Source organism: Cicer arietinum, chromosome 7 (genome assembly GCF_000331145.2).
Source record: "Cicer arietinum cultivar CDC Frontier isolate Library 1 chromosome 7, Cicar.CDCFrontier_v2.0, whole genome shotgun sequence".
In the NCBI taxonomy this organism is placed as follows: domain Eukaryota; kingdom Viridiplantae; phylum Streptophyta; class Magnoliopsida; order Fabales; family Fabaceae; genus Cicer; species Cicer arietinum.
Window position 1 is genome coordinate 42,400,902 of NC_021166.2, and position 19,909 is coordinate 42,420,810.

A 19,909-nucleotide genomic window follows, 5' to 3' on the forward strand; every position below is an offset into this window, starting at 1 on the left:
CCATTCATTCTAATATAAGATATCCAAGTTGTATATCTACTCCGATAGGACTTTATTGTGACTTTTACAAATGAAATTTCTCAATATACTTTGCTATTGTTAATGAAAGATCATTCTGCAAATGATTAGCAAAATTGCTTATGAATTTGAGTATAAAGAGACTTATAGAATGTTGTGTTATTTTTCATATTGAAATCTCTATACTAAAATTCAGAATCAATGCGGCAAAACATTTAACATTTTACAAGGAGAGACAATACAAAAGAAAATATAACTAAATTTTCTTCGCTCATGTATATATCTAAACTTTCTTCACTCATGTCATCTTACATCAGTCTACATGCCTTTATATACATAAATGTGTATATAATCGTGTTATGCCGAGTCCTCTTTGACTCAAGTATTTCATCACAAAAATAGTCTCCTAAAACTCTCTGCTCTTAAGCAAGTCAAATATCATGATGATATCCCCCAGTTGTTTTCTTTTTAATAAATTTTTATCTTAAAAAAAATAGCATGATATGTAAAAGCTTATTGAGAAACATGTAACATATTATAAACTGGGAATCAGAAGTCGACTAAAAACTAGTGCAGAAATCAAGTTTTAAAATGCAACTCCTAATTTAGCAACTAGAAAAAGGAAAGCAAAGAATGAAATAAAGAAAACGAAAGGAAATTATGAGGCCAGCTATCTCTGCTTTTTGGAGTATCCAAACACATGAAAAACACTATAAGCTCGGGTATTTAATTTGGCAACCTAACTCAGCAGAGAGAAATGCTTGATAACTAGAAAGTAGAAACAACTTCAAGTACATAGTTAATTGAATTGAATATAAATTAAGGGAACAGGAAACGTAATGAAAACCAGAAATGATACCTTTCAAAAGCTAAAATGATATGACGTTTTCCCAACCACTCCCTCTTGGACTCATAGAAGCCATCATTGGCTGAGCCAAGCCCATCCTTCTGCTTTTCATTCAGCATGCTACTTGCCAACTGACATAAATAACAAAAATGTCAATATTTTACATTGGTTTGAATAATGCCCACCATCAGCTAGGTCAAACAGAAAATAACAAGCACCTCCCATGTGATCCCACGATCCAAGATGAATGTAAACAGAACGGTTGAAGCCCCAGTCAGTTGATCAACATGAACTGTCTGCATGAATATGAAAATTTCTCCAGTTAATATTAGCAATATACCAAAAGATAGCATATGTAAATGAGCAATCACAAGTCTAGCTATTATACCTTTGGAGTCCCCTGTAGTTCAATGACATTAGCTTTCATGTCCACAATGCCGGTATCAAGGTTACCTTCAATCCGAGCATTCCGAACAAGAAGATCCAAGATACTCACAAATAACTCAAATAGCCTGTTAATACAGAAATATTTAGCCTATTGAATCAAGTACTAAAAATTAGAAGCATCAAGTCATTTAATATACAAAGGACAGACCCATTTTGAATATCAGGAGGTAGTCCCAAAAGCCGGTTGAGGAATCGCCCAACTTCGTGCATATCTGAATCAATAATGCGACCAGATAACCTTCCAAGGTCTTTACCATTTCCTACAAAATAGGAAACGTGTGTTTAGTCCAAAGAAGGTAGGTAGTGCAATATGTGGTATCACAACAATGAACGACCAACACTAAAGAGATGGAAAATTTAAAAACCACTCCACTGAATTTATAGTTGAGGATAATAATAAATTACCAAGAATTGTGTCCCTAACAATCCCAACAGATACAAGAGCCGCTTTTGCCTGCATAATGAAATCTTGAATGGTATCTGGTTTGTCAGATGAACATCCCGGGGGTACAACAGGTAGAGAATCCTAGAAAATGATTTGTCATTAGATGGATTTAAGCATTCTTTTCATACTAGGCATTATATATGTGTGTGCAAACACGTCCCACTTTGAAAGAATAATAGTATGAAACCTGCTCCATTATTCCTTTGTACATAATCACCAGAGCCCTCTTTCCATAAGCACTATCGTAATTATAAGCACTTAATGATGGTCCAGCCCTATATGCCATTAAGAAGTCAGGAACATGGACAAAGATGTCAAAATTCATCAATGCCAACTCATGTAACATACAAAACTGATAAAACTAACATGCCTGCGGTCCCCCTGAGTCAAAGCACCAAGAGATTCTAATCTCTTCGCAACAATTGATGCAAACCTTCGTTCTCCACCAAGATTAGTAAAGAGTATCCTGATGCATTTATAAGAATAGAGATTAGATAAAAGTGGAGTAGCCTGGCGAGACAATGTCAACAAAAACCAACACTGCAATCATGTAATATCCAGTCTAAGGATCTTACATCTTAACTTCTATAGGTTTTCATGTGACAGTGAACATTTTATACCAGCAATATAGGTTATTGATAAAACAAGATAACAACTTAAATCTTATGCCTAGGGTATCAAACAAACTTACACATAGTACATATGCGATGCATAAATACACATGGTGGAGTTAAGCAATCAGAAAAGCAAGGTCAAATAGAAAGAGAACATCAATCCAACAAATTCATTAACCCGTGAAATCCAGAAAACTGATGAGTGATGGCTGCGCTTAACATGTTAAACACAGATGATTTGTTGCAAAGTTGTAGACCCATCGTTGTTCTTCTCTCCTGTTCTTCTCTCCGATGTGTGTTTTGGGCAGGTCAAGATTTAAAAGAGTTTGTCATGTATTCTTGAATTATAAGTTATTACTAAACTGCACAACCTTTGTGCTGGCTCAGTTTAATCAATTTGGCACAAAAAAGGAGGCAAAAAATGTCTGGTAGTTTGAAGTTTTGCAGCTAATGGTTCAAAAGAAAGGCAAACAAAGTCCCTAAATCTGCTTTGGGAAAGGGCAATGTTCTTAGCTTCTCTGCTGTTATGCCATTGGTGTTTCAAGACAGTTACATTCCAATATTAAGAAAATGTTGTATATCATTTTGCATTAATTATGTTATTTTTACTATAATAGTTATCCCTCTCAACAAAAAAGGGGGCATGGCAGAGAATGACGGGTGAGAAAAGTGGTGACCAATTCTTTTTTATCATGGATCATCATTAAGGTTAGAACCTTAGAGGTTGGGCAGAGGGATAATGATTCTTCTTCGAGTTCCTTTTCAATCAGGACACCTAGGAAAAAAACATTTGTCCAGCCAAATGATGGAAAATGAACAATCAAAGTTATCTGGTTAAACTAGGACAGAAAAAGAGATATGAGACTCTAGCTATATTCTATTAGATCAATGTCTATGAAACACGGTATTTTGGAGTGATGGACACATCTTTGACACCGATACTTCTTCAACATTTGTTGAGCACTACCCCCTAAATCCATAGGTGTCCAGTTAAAAAACTTATTTTTTTATTGCCAGGGACATGGCCCAAAAAAATTTATTCAACCATTGCTGAAGCCATTGTGAACTTATACGGCTCAAACAGCATACTTTGGCTTCAGGCTCTGGTTCTAAGTTAAATACTTTCTCTGCACAATTTCTCGTTTAAAAACACCAACCAAAATATTCTCCTTTAGGCTTTGGTTCTTAAGTTAAATACTTTGCACACATGAAACCAGAGACAATAAGTTAACTAACTAACTTGGTTAAAAGAAATAACAATTTGAAAAGAAAGCAAACAGATAAAACGAAAGTCATTTTAATCAATAACCTGTATTCTGGTGCTGAAGCTTGATTTGATCGATGAGTTCTTCCAAATTGCTGAATTGCTCGGTCAGCACTCCATGGAAGCTCTAGAGTTAAATGAACCCTTCTTTTCTGTTGTGTAAAGGTCACGGGGCACATAATGGGGATTGGGGAAAACAGCACAGACAACAAAAAATAAAGCAGGTCATAAGTTCAATCAAGCAGATATTATAAACCACACAAAATCATAAACATAGAACAGACATGACAATAATTGCAGGGACAAAATTACTTTCATGTCTGTTTGACATACCTGATTTGCAGCTCTCCTATCTGCCTGCAAAGAAACACCAGCTGATCCAGCTTCAGAGATAATAGCAACTAACTTTTTACCGTCCATAAAAAGCTGCTTTTCGTGCATGTTAACCATTTCCATCGTGACATCCTTTCTAAACAGATACACAAAAATTGGCATAATGCAGCTACTATCAAACGATGTTAATTGATATAAGACATGGAGACACTACAACTTACGTATTACGAGCCTGATAAGTTACACCCTTTCCAGTAGGGCCCCTCACAAGCATGCCTCTCCTTCCTGTGATTTCTGCAACTTTGTCGGGGCCACCTAGCTGTATATATAAATGACATTTATAACCAGAAATGTTGGTAATTTTAAAATACATAAAGAAACATTATTAAGTAGACATGAGATTCTCACAAGATGGCAACCAAATAAGAAAATCTAGAACCTGAGAGTGAATTATGAAACACAGCATGATAAAGTCTCTGCTTGGTGTACAAAAAAACTCCTTTGAAAATAATTAATAAAACAACAAAAAGAAAACTAAATATAATCCTATTGCTCTTATTTAGTCATAATAGAGATTATTCTCTATTTATTATCGATGATCTAATTTTCTCAGTTTATTATTGAATGAGAGAAAATAAGAGACATATAGTGAAATAGTGTGTTACAACTACACAGCGAAAATTATTTACATAGACTGAGCAATAAATGCAAATAATGGCAAGAATAATTACAAGATATTATACTTCTAATTACATGATATTCTTTTTTATTTTCAACACTTCTCCTCAAGTTGGATCATATAAATCATATGCACAAATCTTGTTACATATATAACTAATTAGAGGACCTCTCAAAGATTTTGTGAACACATTTGTTAGTTGATCATTGGAGTTGTTAGAATATTAAAAAATATCTTATAATATCTTTTATATTATATTAGAGTATCTTGAGTTGTTTTCTAGGATCAATTTTTAATCATAGAGGTATCTTAAAATATCTCTTATTATTATTATGATTTGTTCATGATTTAAGAATGAGCCCATGTATCTCTATAAATAGAGAGTAGCATGGAGTCTTTTGTAATCAAGTTAGCATAAAACTATTATCAATAATATTTGAGCTCTTTTATTTTCTCTCCTTTTATCTAAATCCCACAACTTCAACTAGAGTTAACAAAGTGAGTGGTGATGTTGCCTAATTCAATCTCCTCTCTTACAAAGTAGCAATCTATCTCAATACTCTTGGTCCTTTCATGAAAAACTGGATTACATGCAACATACAATGCTGCTTGATTATCACAAATTAATGTCATCTGTGTTGTCTCTTCAAACTTAAGCTCGTTGAGTAGCTATTTCAACCAAATGAGCTCACAACTCACCAATGTCATAGCCCTGTATTCAGCAACAGTGCTAGACCTGCTACCACACTTTGTTTCTTACTCTTCCAATATATCAAATTTCCTCCAACAAGTACACAATACCCATACATAAATGGATCACCTGTCAACGGGTGAGCCTACCCAATCTGCATCTGAATAACCAAACTATTTCTGAATAACCAAACTATTTGAGCATATCCTTTGTGCACATAAATTATAACTTTTCCCTGGATCACCTTTAATGTATTTTAAGATCCATATCACAACATCCCAGTGATCTAGGCATGGAGAGTTTAAGAATTGACTTACACACACTGACTGCAAATTAAATGTATGGACACGTAACTATGAGGTAATTTATTTGCCAACCAATTTTTTGTATCTCTCTGAGTCTAATAGTGACTCTCCCTGATTATGTAGAAGTTTGACATTCAATAGGAATATCAATCGGACTGACATTCAATAAACTTGTCTCTTCAAGGATGTTCATGGCATATTTCGTTTGTGAAATTACTAAGCCATCCTTGGATTGGGCTACCTCAATGCCAAAGAAGTAGCGAAGCTTGTTAAAAAATTTAGTCTGAAACTGATGAGATAGATGTTTCAACTTGAGTATGCTTTGCTGATCACTACCAATTATGAAAATATCATCTACGTAGACAATCAAGTAAATGTACCCTTGGACTAAGTAACGATAACACAGAATGATCGACTTTGCTTTGAATCATACCAAATTGTTGAACTACTGTACTGAATCAGCCAAATCATAGCAACAAACCATGGTAGAGGTCTCCCCCTTAGCAACTAACCCAGGCGGTTGCTCTATATACACTTCCTCTTCAAGGTCACCTTGCAAAAACGCATTTTTAACGTAGAGTTGGTGCAGGCCATCGTCAGATGACTGCAATATATAGGAGTTTAACAAAGGCCACCTTAGCCACCAATGAGAAAGCATCATTGTAATCGAGGCCAAAAATTTCAATGTACCCATTTGCCACCAAACGAGCTTTTTTCTTTAGTGGGCCCACATGAATGATTCAGACAAAGGGTCGAGAAACGACTCATAGTATGTAACAAACTCAAATGTGACATCAGCCCATATGAGATATCGTCAAAGAAAGAAACATTTTAGTGATCGAGCCGAAAGCTTGTCAAGACTAGGAGTGAGATTGTGGACAAAACATGTAGACTTGAAGGTGCGAAGAGGAAGTGAGTAAAAAGGAGTATGAGGGAAAAGGATGGAGTGAGGGACTTTCTTATCAAAGACAAACAAAGGAATGTGATTTATATGATAACACACAGTTAGGACAACATTCAGCCAAAAACGAGATGGTACATTACCAAGGAGAGTACGAGTAATTTTAATAAGATGCCGATTTTTGCGTTCGGCTACCCCATTTGGTAGGGGTGTATGAACACAAAATGATGTTTGATGAAGAATACCGATAGCTAATATTTGGAAATTGATGGGACAAATATTCGCAAATATTATCACTGCAAAGTGTGAATGGACACACCAAATTGAGTTTTAATTTCCTTACAAAATTGCTAAAAATTAGAAAATAATTCGGTCGTACGAAGCTCTTTCCTTCGCTCTAACACTATTCATGCCGTAAAACGCATGAGATCTTAGGATCCTACGCTTTAGAGCTAGCTCCTAACAACAATGGATGAGCTAGTCCAATATAAAAACCTAATATGACAAATGAGGTATGGACTTCAAAGCAATCCTTTAAACCCACAATTATGTAGATTCGGCATAAACCTTTAGCATTTTAATTTTGTGCTTAGAGAATCTCCAGAAGCATCAAATAACAAAATGTTGTGCTAAGATGAAGTGGAGAAGCATAACTCAAAACATTGCTAAGTCACTTGTGAAATTATATAACTGAAGCAGTAGCTCAAAGAGCTGAGGTTTGGGGATGCTTCACAGATGACGCTCACTTGTGATAATTAGGTTGCCTCGTAAATTGCCTAAAATCCAAATAATTCACATTCAACCTCATCAAACAAGCATCAAAACTTTTTCCACTTTAGACCAACAATGAATTTTATTGCATCATCCTCACATCAGATAGATGACCAACAATGAGTATATTGCATCATCCCCACATCAGATAGATGATGAGTACAGGTCTTTTACCAATGTATTACACAAGTTTAATTGACAATAAAAAACAATGTCTTAGATTAAAGAAGATCTTCAAAGGCAAAGTTTTCAATCTCACAATATGGATGCAGAGTACCTTCCCGATTCCTGATATCATACATCATTAACGAAAAAGTGCAACTATTCTGCCTATACGGCATAAGCACGATAGATTCAATAAAAGTTGCAATTTGCATTGGATGTTTGAACACACATTTTTACTATAAATGGGATCCTAGGTAGTCAATCACAGCAATTCCCGGCGCAATCGCGGTCGCGTGTTCCCAAAACCCAGAAAACGTGAATTTTTTTTCGGGAAAATCCAATTTTTTCAGGAAAACCCAATGTTGCCCTTTTAATTTTAAAACGTTTTGAGGGTATTTTTGGTATTTCTTCCTTCAAATTTCACTGTTACCCTAATTTCACTTTCCCTTCTTCCTCATTCTTCCTATTCATCATTCCTCCTCACTGCTGTTTTTGTTCTTCCACACCAGCCGCGCCATCCAGCTTCAAGCACCACCGTCGCGCCGCCTCCAGCTTCAAACACGACCAGCCTTCGTTTGTCCTCTGTTTTTTTCTTCCTTCCTTCTTTCTCCCTTTTATTTCTTTAGTTTTTTTTTTCTTTTGTTACTTACTTGCTTCTTTTTTTTCTTTGTCTTTTTCTTTAGTTTTTCTTTTCTTTTTCTTTTGTTACTTACTTCCTTCTTTCTCTTTTTTTTTCTTTAGTTTTTCTTTTCTTTTGTTACTTCCTTCCTTCTTTCTCTGTTTTTTTTACTTCCCTTTAGTTTTTTTTCTTTTCTTTTGTTGCTTAATATTTTGTTATTTTATTACTCTATGTTGAAGAAGATGATGATATTTGGTATGTAAATGTATGTTTTGATTAAGACTTGAGGTTTTTATTACTATTTATGAATGTTTATGAGTTTGAGACATTGTTTAATCATGCATGTTTATATTGTATTATTCATGTAATTTGTCCCCAAAAAATAGAGGTAATCCCACAACCCGCTATCCCGGTTTCCGGGGTTGGCCGCGACGCGCCTCTATCTGAGAAAAACTATCCAGATGCCGATGGGATCTTAAATATTTCAAATAAAGAGATATCAAATTATCAGTACAAGGGCAAAAACTGGTAGTTTCAAAACTCTGTATAAACCGAACATTTTAGTTAAACCACAACAACAATTGTGATAGACGAGAAGGTCAGCATCTTCATTTTACTTCCCCATTGCATCTATAGTCATTTTAAAATAGCCTTTAAACGTTATACTAAAACGATATTGCTGAGAACATTTAACAAAATGATTTTCAAAGCAAGGGGGATAAATCAAACATGTGATCACTACCTGGTCAGTAATATCATCCAAAGGATTATTTGGAAGATCCAAAGAACGAATAATCTCTGATATTTTTGTCTTACGTTCCAAGGCTGCATCATACCTGTCATAATTTAATAAAACAATCACCACTTTTCTCTGTTTTTTTACTTTTATTCTCCTAATGTAGGTTAATAAAGATAACGTATATTGCAGCTCTTTTGCAGCCATATTTAACATAAACCAATAATCAAAACCATTACATTCAGACTCCAATAACTTGAGCAATGTTTAAGTTGTATACCTCTTCTGGAGTTCAGCTATGTAGGCCTGCCTTGCTTGAAGATATTCATCTGTTTTCTCCTTACACAAATGGCATGACCACTCTTCAGGAACTATATCACCAATTGGTGGCATCAAGCATGTGGCATGGACTAATTTACCACAGCAGGAACACTGCAACAATTTTTTCCTTTCCTGCAGTGAAAACTATGTGATTACTACATCCCTAACATCAAAGTAATCCAAGAGATTCAAAAAACAATTGAAGAAAAAGTACCTCCTCAGTAGTACAAATTTCACATATCTGAAACTCCTCGTCAGAGTCATTAGATTCAATGCCAGAATCAGCTGCACCAAACCAGAGGGAAATCTTGATAAAATTCAAACAAGCAACAGAGCAAGTTTCAAATATTTTCCTAAACCACATAATTTCTCACATCAGGTTTTATATAGATACAATAAGAGCAGAGGTTATATTTTGTTAATTGAAATGTTACGTTACGTTTAGCATGCCCCATTAAGAGAGCAGGTACCATGCACAATGAAGCAGAAAGAGTGATAAAAACATAACAAAAGCAAAAAGGTAATCAACATACATCAATGATAATGAAAGGAGATGAATCAAAAGCGACAAAAAGTCAAAAACAAAATGATACAGTAGTCGGTGTGCTCAGTGTGGATTCATACCATATGCAGCTAAAGCACAATAGGAACAAGGTTATGTATACAAAAGGTTCATTAACTTTGCTTCTGAGAGACTCACTTTGAGATTCTTCATCACTTTCTGCATCACTAGGAGGTTGCCACTTGGCTACTTTTCTGACTCTTCCTTTTAATGAAACACCAGGAGTTGCGGAGTGCCTCTTCCTTTGAAGCTCCTTAACACCATCTTCTCCTATAATGTAAATGAAAAAAGATATAATAAGTGCACAATAATAAAAAAAATGAAAATCATTTGGCATACAAATCTCAAACCTGGAAGGAGTTCAGGTTTTTCTGGTAATGGATAATTTTCTTCCACAAATTTAAGTAGCAATTCTCGAGGTCCAGAAACAAAGTCATCTAGTTCAGAACCCTTCACAAAAAAATAAATAAATAAATAAAGTGAAAAACTTAACTGCAGAAAAAAATTGGTATATATGGAAATGAATACATAATTCAAATACGCACATATTTTGTCACAGCTTCCTCTGTCCTTGCTTCACCAGTACTCTGAAGACCAATGACTACACTCTTTTCATCAACTAATGCTTGTTTTGCAAGTCTTACAGTAGCAGGGACTTTAGCAGACATACACAAGTGTCTAAAGAAACGCTATACCATCACAAGGAGCATTAACAAAACAAAAGAGTCAAGAACGTATTTAGTATAGATACAGGTGACAGATCAAAATAGAGACTGTATCTTCTAACACAACATAAATTTTAATACCTGGTGACTTGCCCAGTATAATCGCCATAGTTGACTAGTGTTAGGTTTATCATTTAGGAAGGCACTAGCTGACAGCAATTCAACTCGTAATTCTGCCCAAAATTCTGCTGCCTTTTTATACATGTCCTAAGAAGTTTGATATGATCAATAAGATCATCAGATTAAAATATTGAACTCAAAGGTTAATTAAATGCAACTTAAGATGCCTTAAATGACATTGATAATATATGTTAAAATTATATGAAAACAAAAGCTGAACAGTCTGCAGCCAGGAGATACCTATAGTTTTCTACAACACCAACCCCTTTCTTACCATACATAAAGTGAAGCAAAAGGATTAAAGTACATGAGAGAGAAAGGAAAATTACATTCCTAATTTGATACTTACAATACCCATCATATCTTAAGAGTAATATATGTATATATGTATATATGTACATGCAAACATACACGCTAGTGTGTAAGTATAATGCAGGTAATTTTTATACAAATCAATATAATTGACATTGACAAGTGATATTACAGCATATATTACAAAATATCCCAAAAACTAACAAGCATCCGGTTGAAACTGATTGATGGAATTCCTTTTTCATTACCTTACGCTCTACAATTATTATTTTCAGATGCCTGTAAAGAGTCAATATTTTACAAGATAATCTCCATCATTATTTCTTCTGTAGAACAATTACAGCTCCAGTGAATAAGATAGTTTTAGTAAACAACTCAGTGTCACATACCATCATTTTATCTTCCAATGGTGCTTCAATAACTTCAAACTCAGCACCCTCGTAGCTAAGTGTCCGACATAAATACATACCCCTATAACGACAAAATGGAAGCCAAACAACTCATAAGCATACATGTTCATAAGTCTAACGGTTCATGTATACTTGAAAATATTATAACCTTGCTTTCATGTCCATGGCAACTAATTCTAGAGCTCCAACACCCCCTCTATCAAGAGCACCTGGATGTATAAATTCAAATACACATTTAGGGGATGGGACCATGAGGGAAGCACATCAACACAGCAAGTATATGAGAAACTCTTGAACATTTTATATTATGTAGCTATAGTAAGTTGAAATTAATAAAATTGTAAAATATTACCTATCTATCAATATATTCATAAATTCTTTCAGTGAGTATACAGGTAAAAAAAAAAGGTTAAAAAATAAACAGCAGTATGTTCATGAAAAAAATACATCATCAACTGAAGGAGAATAATTACTTTCAAAACATTGCAGCAACAAGTATTTTAAACGAATTAAAAAAATCATACTGTCCAAAAACATATTGTGAATAAGATCACTAACATGAAAAAGAAAAGGAAAGACTAAAGAACTGAGAAGAATGCTACCAAGAAATTCACGGAACTCAGAGAAAGAAGTTCCTTCTCCCCAAAGACCAAGTCTAACCATATAGCCCATATTGCGGGGTTCAGATGCACCAGTTGCTGAGCAATAAACGACACGAGCTTCAGGTAATCGATCCTGTAAAATTAGATCGCAATAACTGAAACAACACTTTCTATCCAGCATTTCAATGCAATATTTTGCAAAGTAACATTTTGACTTCAACATACATAGATGTGAACAGAGCAGGAGACATATATAGACACGATGCAAGATGAAGAGAATAAGCATTGATAGGTACCCACAATAAAGTACCCATTATGTGTAGGTAAAAACCCAATGTATATGTATGGGTATAGGCATGGGTAATTATCCGAAAAATGAGTAGGATATGGATGCGGGTACAAGTACCTTACTAGGCACCCTGCCCTGCACCCGCATAATATTGATTTATTTACATTAATATGTGCACTTATATAAAATTTTAAAAATTACCTTATTTAACACCTAATTAGTGTGCATAGCATTTGCATTTAAGAAATAGTTTTTGCTTGATGATATTGGTTTTTCAACAGGCTGACTCTTAATTCTTAAATATCGGATTAAATAGTTTGCCATATTCTAAATATGTATATCAAGAGATTTATTATGATTCTAGTGAAGAGTACAAGAAATTTGCGGCTTTTGGCAAGGAAAGGTGAAGAATACAAGAAAAGGAGTACTAAGATGTGGCACATTGGTGGAGATGTATGGGATAGCTATGATGGTGCTGGAACTCTTCAAGTGGCATGATGCCACAATGATTCCACTGGCATCATTGTATCTTTACCAACCAAACATACAACCTGTCCTATTTATGGTTGATGCTTAAGGAGGGAATGAAATTGATACTATTCCAATTTCTAAAATTGGATTTTTGGAAGACAGTGATTTTCAATTTCTATTTTATATTTACTAATGTTTAAGAGGTATGTTTTTAGTTTGTGCTTTTTGAATTACAATAGTATATTAATTATATTTTATGATTGTTTATTTTATATATTTAAATCCTAAATGTATCATATCCTATATTTTCAAGGAACAACGCATTGCCGTATCGGATACATAGTGTATCTAATTTTCCTACCACATAATGGAGTGCCAATCCAACAAGCACTGCAACTCCAATTAGTTCATGGAGGTTACAAAATTAAATTTAAGAATCTTTGATTTTGCCTCTGGACCTATGCTACAAGTTGCATCTATGAAGCAAGCTAAAACCAGGCCTTTTTTTGTATCTTTCTTTCTGATTAGATATCTCCAACTGTCTAAACTGTTCATTTAATTTCACCTTTTGGAAATAGTCTAAAATATACATTACATATAGAGAAATTACAAAGAATGAGGATTAAAACTAGAATCTAAATTATCTCAGAAGAAAACAAAATTATATCTTTCCCAAGATTGACACACACGTCAACATAAAATCAGAGATGTGGTTTGCACCATATAATGGCCATGAATAATTTTTCTTTTATTACCTATCTCTATTAAAAAATAATGTCTTTTATTACCAATTTATCTCATTTATATAAAATTTATTTACACACACCACAAAATATCTTAAGCATTATTTGGAGCTGTGCAATGCACGTGTGTTATTCCAGTTATAGAGAAAAGGGGACAAATAATATCAAAACCCTTCATTCACTGTTCCAAAGAGATTGAAAGTTAAGAACAAAACCTGAATTTCAAGCACTGCTTCTCCAGTTCGTGTTGGCTGACTACCAGATTCAGGGACTAAATTTTTTGCTTTGTGACACTACAATGAACTCATCAAACCTTAGTAACAAAAGGTAAAGAAATAAAATTGAAACCAAGAAGCACTTGAATCATCAATGTTATTCTTCACACAAAATAAGAAATAATAATTTATATTAGAAAATGTTCACATACCTCATCAAAAATTACAAGGCCATCAAACCCTGGTTCACACCACTGCACAAGTTGCTGAAGACGAGAACGACCTTTCTCGGAAGATGCTATTAGGCTATTGTATGTCAAGAAAACAACTCCCTCCCTGATCCCAACAGACTTTGAGTCAAGCTTAGAATAAGGCAGTTTGTTCAAAGCATGCACTGGATAAAGGGAAAAAGAAAAGGTAGACATTTAAACTTATTATCGGAACATTGTTCGAAATAGAGATGAAATAATTACACAAACTTTTTATATTAAACTCTAGATAAACACAAACACTTGAAATGGGCTAAAACTGAAACTTCTCCCATGAAGATGACAAATAGAAAATCTCCATTCTTTGGACAAAAGAAGCATAATTAGAGTTGAGAAGGCAGAAAAGAAGAGAATGATAACAAGTAATCTGTGATAATGTGACTAGTTCATATGACTCAACACAACAGCAATGGATGAACCAATGAAGGGGTATGACTTAGTCGTTTAACACCAATAACGTAACAATACTTGTGGATTAATAAGAATTCTACTTATGTTGTCAGTCTCAGATTATGTTGTCAGTCTCGAATAGCAAAGCAGAGACCCCAAAATTGGGATAGCAGGGTGTAGGATGGCCACCATTTGAATATTTATATTTCACAAGTTAGGTTAAAATTTAATTGGGGAAAATGCAGACGTTGTGAGAGACGAATTGAGACAAAAAACACATTGGGGTTCTTGTTTTCAGTTCCCGGTGGCTTCGGTTTTGTGTTTGTGAAATCGCGCCATGGCTGCAATGTGATGCCATTGAAATCACAAAATCTGAAGTTATGGTTAAGGGGATTTTGATTTAGGGGAAAATGAAGAAGAAGAATGATGCGGAAGAACAACAACGAAAGCTATGAGTTGAGGTGGAAAATGTCTATTTTTCCATTATATTCCACGTAATTAACCTAGCAGATAGTATAATGTTTTTGTAACATAAAGTTTTAAAAGGGGTGACAGCGTAACCGTTAAGCAACTTTGAGGGCCTAAGTGTTAGCAAAAAAAAAACTTAAAGATTCAAATTGGTACTTTTGTGAAACTTAAAGAACCAGGGATGTATTTGGCCTCATTTATATTTCTATTATTATTTTACTATTCAATTAGTGGTCTATTATTACTAAATAATATTATTTTTATTTAATTATGTTTCTTTGTTACTTTATTATTTGTTTATTATTACTAAATATAATTGTCAAAATATGTTTCTATTTAATATCCCTCAAGTATAGAGATTCAGTTGAATAAGAGTACTAGTAGGGATTTAGTTATATACGAGTACTAATAGGATTTCGTTGTTTACTAATCTAGTATATATATATATATCTGATGTATTGCCAACATAATTCAATTCAATTAATATATTTTACTCTAAATCTTGAGAATAATTGTTTTTCTGAAATCCCATGTATTTTTTTAAGTGTTGTGGTTTTTATGTTGCCTTTTGGTTATTTGAAGCTCACATGATCAATCTTTCGTCTCTAATATCGTTTGTCTACTGATTTTACGGATATGGCAGTTAAAGAAAGCAAAAGTGGATTGGTCCGGCTTAATGAAGATAAAGTGGGATGAACCAATGAAACTATATTGTTATAATAAATCTACTATTAGCATAGCACATAATCCAGTGCAGCATGATAGGATAGAACCAAGCATATTGAAATCGTTAGACATTTCATCAAAGAAAAACTCGACAGTGGCCTAATTTGCACTCCATATATCTCCAACTTTGAAAGAATTGTATTCAAGCTGGGAATGGAGAACACCTATTCACCAGCTTGAGGGGGAGTGGCAAAATATGTTTCTGTTTAATATCCCTCAAGTATAGGGATTCAGTTGAATAGGAGTACTAGTAGGGATTTAATTATATATGAGTACTAATAGAATTTGATTGTTTAGTAATCTAGTATATATATATCTGATGTATTGCCAACATAATTCAATTCAATAAATATATTTTACTCTAATTCTTGAGAATAATTGTTTTTCTGAAATCCCATGTATTTTTTTAAGTGTTGTGATTTTTATGTTGCCTTTTGGTTATATTTCTGTAGATTGAGCCTCAAGGGCCCAAATAGTCTTCTCCTTTAACCTAGACCTAGACTTAGTCTTCTCCTTCAACACTACAGCGCCGCCTGAGGGTTACACTGTAAAAGTCATCACACACCAGTAATGTGCATGCTGACACGCCACACAATTTTCGGCTGCAGCTGCAACTTTACTATGCGCCCCAATGTCGTGTGTGGGGACACCTAGTTCGCGATTCGCACCACTATAGCCCTACTAATTCCCGCTATTAAAAACATAGAATCCTACTATTGCAATGAAGTTACAATAATTACTTTCAAAGTCTAGGAACTTGTCCTTGACTAGGAGTTCTGCCAATGAACCTAGGAAGTTGTACGGTCAAGGAATAATAAAATCATACTTTGAATTCTAACAATTGCCAAAGGAAATACCTTCAATACATGTTGCACCTGCATCATCCAAGTCTCTTCTAGCATCAAACTTCAAGTCTGAACCAACAGAAATCCACCTGTGTATATAGCCAGGCATCAAGTTCAAATTACAAACACCGATGGTCATATGCTTAGGTAAGGGTGTTCAAATGTGCATCCAAAGCATGAATTTGCTTTAAACTCAATTTGAATAAGATGCAAGCATGATTGCATGCAGAGACAGTGACCTAAACTTACAATGCTTTTCTCCTTCCATGGTGCCAGTTCTCCCAAATTAGACCTGCAATTGTTCGACCTTTACCTACACCAGCTCCATCTCCAATAAAGAATCCTGCCCTAACTCCACTGGGGAGGTGTTGAAGGTGTCTCTGTCAAAATAATTACATTATACACAACATAGGCAAAGTAAACCATAGTCATATACTGTCCATTATGTCAAAGAAGAAACCTGACAAGCATAGACCACGGTCTCAATTTGCAAGCATGACAAAGCCTTTGAACTTTCCAAATTATCTTTAGTTTTTGGATCATAGGTAGGTTCAGGTGGCTGCACTGCAGCCAAGGAAGATGTCTCCACAACAGGATCTGGGTGTGGAGGTCCAATAGATACTTTTGGTGGTCTCTGCATATGGAGACAATTTAATACCACAATAGTGTGCTTGCGTATTTTGAAATAACAAACTTCTAGCATACAATACAGGAGGAAACAATCAGTAACTCACATAATCAGTAAATGTTTCTCCAACCATGCCCCCTTCATCTTCATCCCGCTCCACTTCAACAGCAACCTGATTTAATTTAATGCAGAATAAAAATAAAATATAGACAGACGAAGGCTAGCTAAATATAAAAGCAGTTTTCAAAAAATTAACAGAAAACCAATAAACTAATAAAGGAGCAAAATATTGCTGGACAACTGGATATAATAGAGTATCAACAAGTAGAGAGTAGGTCATCCATTCTCTTTTGCCAGGAGAAGGTTTTAAGTTCACAATTTAATTTTACTATTCAAAAACAAAAAAAAAACATGAAATATTAAATAAATACACATAAACATGCATGTACACGAACAAAACCATAGACTCGAGAGTACTACGGTGTACACAGAAAAAAGGGAAAATATCAATTCAAAAGAGCAACCAATTACCTAGGAAGGCACAATCTATAAATATCAAAAACAACCATCAGAAGAATGCTTTTAGCAATGAAATTCTGTCTTCACTAATTTTGTGGGACAGGCTTGTCTTCCTAACCTCATATGTTAGTCTATTTGTGATACATACGTTGGACCATCAGGCTACACACAAATTCTTATTTTTCCTTTCTCTGATAGTTGAATCCTTCCTTTATATCACAAGGCTTGATTATCAGATATCATGATTCATGACAATCTCAATTTTATACAACTGAATCCTGATCTGGGGTCTACTTAGTTGAGTAGGTTAAAAGTGGCAAAGTTAAAACAGAGAAGAGAGGGAAAAAAATTCAACTGAAGTTTTGGTCCAGAGTGAAAGATAGGTACACCTTTTATTTCTAATACACCATGCAAGCATGATGTTATTTTCAATCAAAATTGTCAACTTTCCCATTTTCCATCTACCCAAACAAGGTTTGGATGGAGGGATCTGGTGGAAAAGGGAAGGAAAGGTAAGCCTTTGTTTCTAAACTGAGAAAGTTATAAAATGTTTGCAAAAATGAATAAGGGATGGTTGAGCAAGGTACTGCTTCGGTTTTATAAAATCCTCAGATAAGGGAAAAAATTATTAATCAAAATGAAAAGTTACACTCCCTCCCCTTTACCAGCAAATCCCTCAACATCCAAACTCCAAACGATGACAGATCAAAGACAAAGACAGATAACAAGTCTGCCATTAAAACAATTGATTCTTGCAGGCTGAGGGCCACTTACAAAATTTCACTTCTCCAATTCCAAGTTTCCAATGCATGAAACTTTTATTCATAGCAGTTCCACGCCCATCAAGGCCAACTAGACATTCTCACCATAAATGCAGACAAAATTCATTAATAAATTGGACGAAGAGGGAAACAAACCAGCAACATAGAAACCAATAATCAGTACCTTAACAAGCTTACTTGCATTCCCCACACCCACAGTATTAATTCCCTCTTCTCTCATTGATAAACTAATTTCTCTTCATCCGTAAAAAATAACATAGCATATTCTACTTCCTCTTTAGAATGCTTATTCCCTTATCCTTATTAACACCTTCACCTTATCAACTATCAAGCATATTCTCCTTCCTTGTTGCAATTCTAGTCCATCCTTATCACAAACACTATCATATCCTCAACAACAATCACACACCTTAGGCAGCAAAACAGGCTATAGACCGAAACATAACATTTGAGTTCCTCCATATTTACTGCATCTTAAAAGTAGAGAATAACTCGACAAAAAGGTTAAAACTAATTGCTACATCTCGGTTCCATTAACCGACGACAACAAAACAAAACAAAACAAAACACCCAACAGTATGTCTGTTTTTGCATTATAACACACTAGGATGCACATTCAAGGCGAAAGCAACTATTTTAAGTTACGACCCATCTCAATTCAAGTGTAAACCCCAAATAGTGTCTGTTTTTGGATTATAACTTATGTATGTGCACCTTCTAATTGAAGGCGTGTTTGGTGTACGGCACCGGCACAATTTCTCACACATTACATTAAATTACTTCCACATTCCCAAATTGTTACAGGTAGCCGAGATAGCAGTGTCGTGTCTGGTCCGTATTCCAGAAATGCTAAATGAAATCAATTTCACACAGAACCGCATTATTCAGTGTACCCAGTAAAGCAGTATCACAAGCAACTTCACAATTTCAAAATCTCAAAAACAAAAACAAAGCACGAGAAAGAAAGAAAAAAGAAAAGAAAAAGCAAAATTGGAGTAACGAAGGCGAACCTCGTTAACTTCTTCAAGCGGAGGCGGAGGGAGAAACTGTTTAACCTTAGAGAGATCAACAGCGAGGTCAACTTTACATTGAGGACAAGAGAACCGCGAGAGGCCATGAGGAACATTGAGAATAGCCTTACAGGAAGCGCAAGGAAGCTGGATCTTAGTAGGATCAATGCCGTGCGCCGGCAAATTCTGCGAGGGCGGAGTTAACGGCGAAATTGACGGTGCCGTTTGGTGGACCCTAGCCATGAGTTCTGGCGGAAGCATCTGCGGCATTCGACAGGTCGGGCAAGCGAATTCGGTCAGTCCGGGCGCTACGGTCAGAATCATACGGCAACCGGCACAGCGAACGCGGACGCCTTCGGAAGGCTGCGACGGTGGTGGAGCTGTCGACGGTGGAGGTGGTGGTAGAGGCGGAGGAGGAGATGGAACCGATGGTTGTGTCATTATTTTTATTTTTTTCCTTTCGAGCGAGAGAGCGCGAAAGGGAATGGAATTTTTTTTTTTTGTTGCTCGAATTTCTGTAACTTCCTTCTTTTGCGTTTTCTTTGTATGTGTTTGTGCACCTTTTTTATTTCTCTCTACGTTTTGCGTTCGGTTGTTTTGGGTTTGTTTGTTGAGGAAATGAGCCCAACGGAATGGTTTCTGGGGGTGGATGGATGTAGAGTGTGAG

The 19,909-nt window shown here is 35.1% G+C and overlaps 1 protein-coding gene across 3 annotated transcripts in view; it reads right to left on the reverse strand.

The window, feature by feature from the left end:
* Positions 1 to 19,909, reverse strand: part of LOC101509353 (protein FORGETTER 1-like) — a 37,654-nt gene extending 17,745 nt beyond the window's left edge. For 2 of the 3 annotated variants that reach the window (XM_004509943.4, XM_004509942.4), the window contains exons 1-27: positions 19,243 to 19,909; positions 17,038 to 17,103; positions 16,764 to 16,937; positions 16,553 to 16,683; positions 16,316 to 16,392; positions 13,818 to 13,999; positions 13,606 to 13,683; positions 11,888 to 12,020; positions 11,434 to 11,494; positions 11,265 to 11,346; positions 10,525 to 10,650; positions 10,264 to 10,407; positions 10,069 to 10,168; positions 9,857 to 9,988; positions 9,371 to 9,441; positions 9,116 to 9,288; positions 8,842 to 8,935; positions 4,190 to 4,287; positions 3,969 to 4,104; positions 3,681 to 3,787; positions 2,128 to 2,223; positions 1,945 to 2,032; positions 1,718 to 1,838; positions 1,461 to 1,572; positions 1,254 to 1,377; positions 1,084 to 1,161; positions 878 to 996 (exon numbers count right to left, since the gene is read on the reverse strand). In XM_004509943.4, coding sequence (XP_004510000.1) covers positions 878 to 996; positions 1,084 to 1,161; positions 1,254 to 1,377; positions 1,461 to 1,572; positions 1,718 to 1,838; positions 1,945 to 2,032; positions 2,128 to 2,223; positions 3,681 to 3,787; positions 3,969 to 4,104; positions 4,190 to 4,287; positions 8,842 to 8,935; positions 9,116 to 9,288; positions 9,371 to 9,441; positions 9,857 to 9,988; positions 10,069 to 10,168; positions 10,264 to 10,407; positions 10,525 to 10,650; positions 11,265 to 11,346; positions 11,434 to 11,494; positions 11,888 to 12,020; positions 13,606 to 13,683; positions 13,818 to 13,999; positions 16,316 to 16,392; positions 16,553 to 16,683; positions 16,764 to 16,937; positions 17,038 to 17,103; positions 19,243 to 19,683 — 3,344 coding nt within the window. In that variant the 5' untranslated portion in view covers positions 19,684 to 19,909. The remainder of the gene's footprint in view (positions 1 to 877; positions 997 to 1,083; positions 1,162 to 1,253; positions 1,378 to 1,460; positions 1,573 to 1,717; positions 1,839 to 1,944; positions 2,033 to 2,127; positions 2,224 to 3,680; positions 3,788 to 3,968; positions 4,105 to 4,189; positions 4,288 to 8,841; positions 8,936 to 9,115; positions 9,289 to 9,370; positions 9,442 to 9,856; positions 9,989 to 10,068; positions 10,169 to 10,263; positions 10,408 to 10,524; positions 10,651 to 11,264; positions 11,347 to 11,433; positions 11,495 to 11,887; positions 12,021 to 13,605; positions 13,684 to 13,817; positions 14,000 to 16,315; positions 16,393 to 16,552; positions 16,684 to 16,763; positions 16,938 to 17,037; positions 17,104 to 19,242) is intronic. The other variant, XM_027336802.2, reaches the window with a different exon arrangement.